The 9,722-nt window shown below is 43.7% G+C and overlaps 1 protein-coding gene across 1 annotated transcript in view; it reads left to right on the top strand.

The window, feature by feature from the left end:
• Positions 1–9,722, top strand: part of SLC4A11 (solute carrier family 4, sodium borate transporter, member 11) — a 68,974-nt gene that overhangs the window by 13,390 nt on the left and 45,862 nt on the right. The window contains exons 5-7 of the mRNA XM_009332715.1: positions 3,009–3,240; positions 3,890–3,952; positions 4,486–4,567. Of these exons, the coding sequence (XP_009330990.1) occupies positions 3,009–3,240; positions 3,890–3,952; positions 4,486–4,567 (377 nt within the window). The remainder of the gene's footprint in view (positions 1–3,008; positions 3,241–3,889; positions 3,953–4,485; positions 4,568–9,722) is intronic.

Genomic DNA, 9,722 nt, shown 5'->3' on the forward strand with positions numbered 1-9,722 from the left:
CCCTGCTAGATTGTCCCTGTCTCTAGTTGGTAGCCTCTAGTTGTTGTGCCCTTTCAGGAGCGGTGGAAGAGTAATTTGTCTTGGGCAAGTTGCTACCTGGCACGGCACTTGGTAGGCATAAATAAGGAGAAGCTCCTTGACACAGTTTGAACTATTTAATCACCATCACAGTGTGTTTCTGAGGGAATTGGCCCAAGTGACCATGGTGACAGCAGAGGTAGAGCTTTGCTCAGGACAACATGCTTTTTGGACATCCCTTCTCAAAGATTCTTGCAGTGTCTGTAAGTGGAGGCGGTCTCCAGAGCAGCCACCCAGCAGAGAACTTGCATTTTGGGCCTTCTTGATGAGCAAGAGCTCTTTTTTGCACAGATAGTGTGTGACTTTGGCCAAGAGACCTGCCTGAAGTCGGGGGAGGCTGTTTCGACATGTTCCCCCTTCTTTGGCACAACAGTCTCTGTTCTTGCCACGATGCAATGTGCAGTTTTGCAACCAAGGACACTTAATGCTATTAAAATGGCTATTGGGTAGCTGTCTTGGGTTTCTTGCTAAGCAGTTTCCAGCATCAGGTATCCTGGTGTGACTTGACTATCTAGCTAAAAATATTTGTGAAGGAGCAATTATTAATCTTTCCTGAAACCACCGGGTGTCCTGACTGGAACAGTTCTGTTTGAGCTATCTCTTAAGGTGTCGCTGTAGTAGTGCTTCCACTAATTTGATTTTGGTTTGTCTCAGGGAGTGATGTATTTATATCCTTTCATGGTGGCTAGTTGCTAGACGTGTAATGTGCATATCTTCCCCAATGTTGTGGGAGTGATAATAAGGATGGGTATTGCCCCTATTTCCTATAAAGGATCAGGGGAATAGAACAGGACTGAGACATGCAAAATTATTTACCCAGGTGTTGCCTGAAGCCTGTGGCAGAGCTGGAGCTGAATCCTTATGACTTGCAGTAAGCTGCTGACAGTGCTGTCCTGCCACAACAAGCAAACAATGCTGTCATGCACAGCTTGCTGGAGGATCAGTGTTGATTGAGATGATGTGGGCAGATAATAGCCCTCTTCTGAATACTTTTGATTCGTTTCTGCTGTCCCTCAGCTGTCCCTCAATTTTCTCCTTCCACCGTTCTGCTACTGGTGGCTTCTCTCGTGCATGGGAGAAATTGGTGACACAATGCCACTCTTGCTTTTTTGAAAGCTCCTCTGCACTGTGGCACTCCTGATGCTCTTAACCTTCCTCATACCTCCATGGGTACATCCTCTGCCATCCACCTTGTTAAATCCTGTCTAGGTCATTTGGCCTCTTTGCTGTTTGAACCTACATCCTAGGTTGGACTCTGCATGCCAGACAAGCTGAAATGAGTTACCTTTGGGAGGTGGTTGCTGGTCATATGGTGACCCCACGAACAGCAGTGTTACAGGTGGTGATAGGTGTTTTAACCAACTCTTATGCAGTGATAATTTGAGACTGACTTAGCCATTTGCAGTTATATGGTCTCTTTTAGGTGCAGTTGTAATGTAGCTGTGTCACTGTCTCCTCTCCTGAGAGCAGATGGCAACAAAGCCTTGGGGGTGGGAGCTGACATCCTTCAGAGAATCCTCCCTCTCAAGGATGCTGTGTAAGAAGTGATTGATGCAAAGTAAAACAGTGCTAATTGCAATGGATGTGTACTGACAACTTGATAGTTGCTGTGATAATTACAGTAATTAGTGAAATATTAGCATTTTTTCCCCTGTGTCTAGGCTATAAATGGAAAAGGTAGAAAGGGTATGCGTGAGAGGAGGGTATCCAGGGTATCCAGGCTCAGGGTATGAACAGAGCTCTGGAGTGGTCCTGTAGCTTGGGGGGAATGTGCCAAGGTCCTGGTTGTGGAGGCAACTTGGTGTCAGACTTGTAAAAGCAATTCAGAGCTTGATTCTTACATTTAAATGCTCAGTTCCCCTTAAGGTCAGTATCTTGACAATCTGGTCCTCAACATCATGAATTCAAGCCTGGCTGGTTTCCCGTTGGAAGGAAGATCCATACAACAAAGTGCAGTTCCCATTTCCTCACTCAATCTTAAGCTGTTGAAGGAGAGGACAAGACTGTTGGTCTTTTCTGATCGGTTCTGTGAGTGCTAACTATCTCTGTGGATTTCCAAGGACTGTGAAATGGGAATGATGCATTTGTAGTTTGATTACTCAGTCAATGAACTTCACAGCTGACAAACAGAGAAAGGAGTTGAGGTTCTGTAATCCAGCATGGCTGTTTCTTCCATCTCAAGACCAACAAGTCTGGGGCAGCAGAGGGAACCAGCAGAGAGTTGAGACAGTTTCAGCCTCTGTCTGCTGTCTTTTTTTTTTTTTCTTCATTGATTCAAAGCTAAATGTTACGCACAAAGGAAGAAAACTTCCTTGGGAGTGGGAACAACAGAAACTTTGAAAGTGTCAAAAAAGGTGATGGGCTGGATGGCATTCCCCATCTCCCACTTCAGGCTCCCTAATTGGGAGCACTGGGGAGAGATGGTTCCCAGTTTGAGAAGAACTGGGTTAGGTTGCACTGAGATGCACACTGGTAACTTTTCATGCTGCTGAGCTCAGAGCCTGTTTCTACCAAATAACTTTTCCCATGTTTCTGCAATCTTCTTGAATTATTTAAACCTAAAGAGAATTTTAAATGCTACCTTAAGCACTTTTGCTTTTAGGCTAACTTCTGTGCTTTATCCTAGGCAAGAAAACTATTCTTCTTTTAATTCTGCTTTCTATGTTAGGGTGTAAATGGTGCCTAGGCATTCACCTATGATGACTCTGTTAGGATAAGCCTTGAAAATGCAAGCCTTCAATGCATTAATAATATAACATAAAACTCCTTTTCTTCTATAATGTGATCTGAATGGTCAAAGTGATTCCAGAATCACTGGTTCGGTGGCAGTAACCTCAACAAAACTGTTTGCTTGTGAACTACACAGATCCTAGTCCTTTGCTGTTAGATATTGTGTACAGTTGTCTAACGCTGACCTCTTCTTAACACAGTACCTGAAATTAAAGAATTTTGAGGAGGAAGTCAGAGCCCACCGAGACCTGGATGGGTTCTTGGCCAGAGCCAGCATCATCCTTGATGAAACGGCCACATCCTTGGATGATGTTCTTCGAGAGATGCTGAAACACTTTGCTGAAGATCCTGAGAACATGGAGCCAAGCTGCAACTTTGAAAAAATCATGAGCACTTTATTCACGGATTCAGGGACCCCACGAGAAGGGAATGGTAATCAACTCCTGATTTGCTTTTGCCTGTGGGTTACTGTTAAGTTGTCATCCTTTCCGTCGGTGGTGTGTTGAACACTCACTACTGCGTGGTCCCCAGACTTGCATGTTGCATGTGACACTAGGGGTTTATTTTTCCATGTCACCCAGGCTGAAGGGTCTCATGTCTCTGGGGGTTTTTATGTTTTGGTGGAGTCTTGCCCTTATTTCATTAAGATGACACATAGTGGTGTTCTCTGGGGTGAGAAGTCTACAGCACTGGAGCGTCTTGTCTGTTTGGACCCATTAGGTGTGCTTGTCCTCAGACAAGCGTCTGATGCTCTTCAGCAAAGAGATGCTTGCTGGTGTCCCTTCAGAAATGGCTCCTTTGCCTTATGATTCTTCACCTGAATTCACGCAGGCTGGGGAAGTTTGACTGCTTTGGACAAGTAATTGGTTGGGGAGGGCTGAGCCTTTGTGTTGCTCCCAGCCCGCTGGAAGGGACGAGAGGCACTTTGTTTTCCTCCAGGAACTCAACTAGGGCAGCCCTGGCCAACGCTGTTGGCTCACGTGTCACCTTTAAGCTATCAGCAAATGTCATAGCGTAGTCTAAAACACTACCTTTTAGCCCAAGATGTAAAGAAGCTTAACTAAGCGTTGTTTCTCTGTAGGCACCCATGAAGTTTCAGAGTCAACAGGAATGAATATACAAACATGTACATCGCACCTCAAATGTAACTGTCACAGCCTCAGTGAATTTTTTAACAGATATGTCAAGTCCTGAGCATGTAGTAAGCATGTTCATGCTTTGGTTACTTCTTGCTACCTGTCTTAGAGCTTCGCATTTATAATCTCTTTAATTTAGGCTTTCTGCCAATAAAGAAAAATTAAGCAATGCCATAAAATAATCTGAGAACAGTAGTTAGGAAGAGGGGGAGAGAGGGCAGGGGAGTCGGAGGACAAAGCCTCTTCCAGTCCTGTCTGTGCGTGTGTTGAATAATGCTAATCTAATATTGCAGTAGGTTGATGTTGGGAGGAGAAAACAGCTGCCTTTCCAAGCTGTGAATAGTTTAAAGACAGACTTCAAAAGCATCAGGACAAATGCTTCCATCTTTCTCTGTCATCCCCCACCCTTGCATCAATCCACTGTGCAGATAAATAAGTACGCTTGGTCTTAGTACTCGGCTTCCATTTGAAAGGAAATGTTATTTGTAGTTGCAAACCAAACATGGACAGCCTGTAACATTTCCCTCTCTTCTTTTCCTAGTTCACCTCTTATCAGATACAATTCAAGGGGTCACAGCGACAGTCACAGGGGTGCAGTATCAGCAGTCCTGGCTCTGTATCATGTAAGTACCTGGGTTAGATTAGCAGAATCCACTGGCTGCTCAAACCTTGTAACTCCTCCTGCTGCTGGGAAGAATAGCAGTTCAGAATGTGCCCTTGTAAACCGGGATGGTGGTGCCCTCTCCATCTGTGCGTCCTGGCCTGTGGGATCTCAGCCGTGGCATTGGGCTCCTCCTCTTTGCAAATGGTCAAGCAGCAGCCTGAGCAGAGATGACCACAGTCTCTATAGGGCATTAAGCTCTTGGATGCTATTGTAAATCTGGTGTTAACAAGCTAAGAACGCTGAAAAAAAATCTGAGCCAGAAAATGCTAATTACTGAGAAATGTTAATGAGAGGAACTTCTGAAAGGGACAAGCAAACTGGTTCATGGACTACTTTGGCAGACAAAGTCTGGGCACTTGTACCAAAAGATTTCTTGGGTCCTTTGATGAAAACACCTAAACTTCTGTAACTGAAGATTGAAGTCAGAAATTCTGATGCTATTTAGACGTTGATTACTTTGTCAAACAATTAATTCAGACACTGGTTAATTGTCAACACTGTTAAGCATTGGAGCAGACCCTTAAGACAGTAAGGACTCTGTCACCTGGGACTTATGAGATGTGGTGGCTTCACCCCAGCTTCCACTTGACCAAAACTGGGTTTTGAAACTATTGTCTCAGTGTCAAGCATGTTGGGCGATCCGAACTGTCCCTTCACAGAGGAAGGCTAGAACCTGAGTCAGAGCCAACCAAAGCAATGCAATTTGACTTCTGTCTGTTGCCTTATGCATGTGCAATCTCTAAGTCAAGTTGTCAAGAAGTATGTTAATTCCCAGAGAAATTACTAGGATATGTTGGATAGGTGCCTAAAGGCTCGGGGAGTGCATGCGCATATTTTAGCCTTCACAGCCAGTTTGCTAGGACAACTATCAATAGCTTTCCTTCTACTAACAGTTCTTCTCCTACCCTCTGCTTATGGCTGGAAAAAATGTACAGTATTCTGCCTTGGAAATAGATGACTTAAAACCAACCAAACAAAAAAAACCACCCAAAACACAAAACAACCACCCTAAAAAAAGTCAACAAACAACAAAAAACCCACCCTTGTTTCCAATCTCTTATGAAAGAGAAAAATGTGGTCTCTATGTAAAAAGGTAACTTGCGTATCGGGGCTCTGTCCTGTGAAATAAGTGAACCGGATAGTCTGTGCTGCATGCGCTACTGTGAGCTGTACTCTTACATCTGGCAGGTACAGAGCAGCTTGCACAAAGAAGAAAACAAGTTTATACAGTAAAATGGTCTTTCTGTATTATCAACCAAGAGGGCTTTGGAGCAGTTTTCTCCCCTTTGGATGCCGTAGGTAGGACAGCAGCAATAAGGACATGTACATCTTAATCTAGGAAGGGTAGAGGGTGGAAGTTTCTATTGTGGCATGTGATGTGGTTCTATGGAGGTCTTTGGAGAGTGTTGACTTAATAACAAGGCTTTTCTAGAGGTCATGATACAAATGCTGTGATTATATACATAAAGCTGAAAAGGGGAGGTTCAGCCTTTCTGTAGAAAGTGTGCCAAGGCTGTAAATGCATCCATGTAAGTAATACTAGCTTCCATGACAAGACATGATTTGAAAAATAAGCTTACAGCCTGAAGGTGTCTTGTGCAAAACTTTCCTTGTTTCTTCCTTTTGTTACTCTGAAGAGGGAGAAGAAAGTGGTGGGAAAGCAGTGATGAGTTATTAACTATCATTATCTAATTATTGCACTGTATTTCTGCTGTAGGTATTGTGCAACAGATTGTGAACCATATTTTTAGACCTTATATTTTTCTTGAAGTCAGACTGCAAAACAACTTCCAAGACTCTGAAGTAAAAGGAATTTGTTGATGAAAAAAATTTCCATATGAGTGGGAAGAACCTTTAAGATATCTGCTGTTCTTTATCCTTGCATTTAGTCTATACTCTTTGCTAAATTTTAAATTAGCACTGCTGTCTTTTGTGCACCTTAACTAACTTTTTATTTCTAGTGGATGAGATAGGCTGAGTATCATGACAGGATTATATTAATGAGGAAGAGCAGCTCAGATACAGTTTTGGTAGTGCTGCTTCTGCATTGATTTCGAGGGGAAATATTAAAGCTGAAATTAGCTTAGAGTCAGAAAAAAAAAACCCCTTGTGTAGGATTTTCATTGAGTTGTGCAGAGCTTGGCTGCAGAAGAGCATTCCTGATGGACACACAAATTTGGTTCCCTCTCTTTTGTGCTGGAGAGGGCTGCTCTTTCTTATCTGACTTATCCTCAGTGGGAAGACTAGCGGGGAAAACCTAGGGTGAAATAGCTATTCTCCTTCTGCTGGAATCGGTGCTTTACTGACAGTTTCAGGTCTATTTAACTGCCAGCAAGGTCAGATGTGCCATATGGATCTGGGCTTATAGCCATGTGACAGAACAAACTGTTGGGGAATTGAAGATATCAAGATTCGAATGTTCCACTGAAGTCCAGGAAAACCGGCTTCTGATTCACATAGGCTTTTGGGCTTTTTTCTTTGTCAAGAATGACCAAAACCTGATCTTGCTGAAGCCATACCAGGGTCCATAAGCTTATGGAAACCTTGAGACTCCTTCATTGAAATTCTGTACAGCTGAGAGTAGCACAGTACTTCATGTCCCACTAACAAACAATCTTCAGCTCTAGAAGAATGAAGGTTGCTAGGTATTTGTGTACGTAATATCTTTCTAACTAGAAAGCAAATCTTCAGAGTTACAGATTAGCTTCATCAGTCAAGGACATGATCTTGTACCTTAGAAACCATGGACACAACTCTTTCTCCTATTCATAGCATTTGTCAAAACAGCAAGACACAAACCGGCATGAAGATCTCTTGCCGCTTCACTGTGAAGCTGCTGGTTGATTGTTTCATTAGAGGGCTTGGGATGAGGGATAGCCAGACCTGTCCCAGAACAGGGAGTGCTGGGGGTGCTGAACTGTTATCCTCGGACTTAGTTATTTAGCATGAGGAAGCTCTGCTGTTAGTAGGAGCTTAGGGAGGTACTTTGGTACCCCTCCAGCATGCAATGACTGCAGCAGGTAGATGTACTGCCAGGTACTACAGGTACAGAGGGTGCTCAGAGTTCCCCATGAACGACCCAGAGCCTGGAGGGGGTAAACTGGATGCTTTGCGTGTCTGGATCAGGAAAGGTGGGGAAGAAGCACCTATGAGAGCTATTGGTTTTCGTGTTGCACAGCTTTGTGGCTCAGAAAGCCCAAGGAAGGTCCCCCCTTATCCAATGGAGAGCATAAGGAGAAATGGCTGTCATGGCAAGCCAAGTCCTGTCACACCCAATTGTTTCTTTTGCATCCCTGTCAGACAGCAAATGCCTTTTTTTTTTTTTTCTTGGAGTGAAGGATACCTAATGCTAAGGACGTTAAAGCAGTAACTGTTAACTGACTGCTGGTAGATTTCTCTCCTTGGTGTCCTCCTAGGAGAAACACCAGCTGTGTGGGTTATTGAACAAATGCTGCCTGAGCTGAGTGGAATTCCCCAGGCATCACAACTTCCAGGCTATAATTCTCCTTGCCAGGAGGTAGACATAATTGCTTTCTTCCAAAACTGAATCCTTAGCAAAACGTGAAACCAAGCTGCTTCGTAGTCTGGATTGAGTAGTTGAAGAGCCATTTCCTTTGGCTGCATTGGTAAGGCACATGGATTGGTGAAGGGCTTATTTTCAGTGCATTCAACTGACTTGCTGTTTTAACAGGCAAAGCAGAGGAAAAAAGCCTCTCTGCAAGCAAAGAGTGGTTTAGCAGTTAGTGTGCTCCGTGTCGCTATAAAATTGCTTACTCTGTTATAGTGTGTCATTGCAATGATTCCTGTGGAGGAGTTTAACTCAAAAACCCAGGTAGCCTTTCAAAAACAGGTATTGTGAGGTTATTTTGGATATCAAGCAAGACTGCTGTTCAAGTAGAGTAAAGTTTAAGAGTAGTAACTTCTCAGATTTAATGTATAACTGATGGTTGTGTGAAACATGTTACTAATGGATCTCTCAACAAAAGTAATGCAAAGCCTATTTCACTTGTTTAAGGATTTGTCCAGACCCAGAGGTTTGTGGGTCTATAGAAAAGCCACGTTGCTTCTGATTTAGCATCTCCATTTGAAATCTATTCAACAGCTTCAGTCACTGTGTATTCCTCAGAATAGTGCCCCCTCTTTCAAAGAGCAAAACGGGATGCTGTGGGAAATTAAACAGTTCAACTGTTTAAAACAAATATTCTCTTTTAGAGGAATGATTACAAGATTTGGAGTCTGGTAAACTACAGCTTCTCCAAAACTTACAACCATCATCTCAAGTGTTCTTTGGGTTCAAAGAACTAATTAATTTTCTCTTAAGTGCCTGTAGCCACCCTTGTTGGGCTGTCCCAGGCCATGCTGGAGAGCTGAAGCTCTTGCAGGTGCTGTGTTATGAAAAGGAGTTCTCAAGTTCAAACCCTTCATTAGGAATTTGGGTCCTGGTGGAGATCTGTTGGAGAGAAGGACGACTCGTTTCAGTGCCTGCAGCATGTGTACAGGGAGGAGGAGGCGTCTCCATATGCATTGACCTGTAGAAATACTTTCCCCTAGAGAGATTAACTGCTAGAGAGGATGGGTCTTTCTGGAGCCCAGCAAAGTGCATTTACCAGTCCAAAATGATATCCAGCTTGGAGCGACTTTGTTGCTGAAACAACTCTGTGCCAAGCTGCGGGTGAGCTGGCTTGCTGGTCACAGCCTCGTTCCTCGCTTGCAAATTCTGGTTTCTGAAAGCTTGTGCCTGGAGCTGCTCCGCGGAGGAAGATTTATTTGCAGTGGATGAGAACAAGAAGCGTCATTGTTGTTCTGCATCGGGACAGGAAAAGGATGGCTAGCTGATTACCGCTGCTGGGCACGTTTTCTTACTGCAGGGGATAGTTTGTTTCTGAATTAACTTCCTTTTTTGCGTCGTTTAAAGTGGATTTCTGTTTCTCTTGGGTCTCCATAGTTTGATCCTTTTTATGACTTGTTTGAGAAATGTGTTGTTACTCTAACATCTTGGGTGTGGGTGCAGACCTGCAGTGTGTGTGACTCGGTGTATCAATGATTTCGGTGGAGCATTGCCAGCTCTCACCATCTGAGTGCCACGCTCAACACAGCTAGATACGCAGCCTGGA

The sequence above is a fragment of the Pygoscelis adeliae genome, unplaced genomic scaffold, assembly GCF_000699105.1.
Source record: "Pygoscelis adeliae isolate BGI_AS28 unplaced genomic scaffold, ASM69910v1 Scaffold29, whole genome shotgun sequence".
NCBI lineage: Eukaryota > Metazoa > Chordata > Aves > Sphenisciformes > Spheniscidae > Pygoscelis > Pygoscelis adeliae.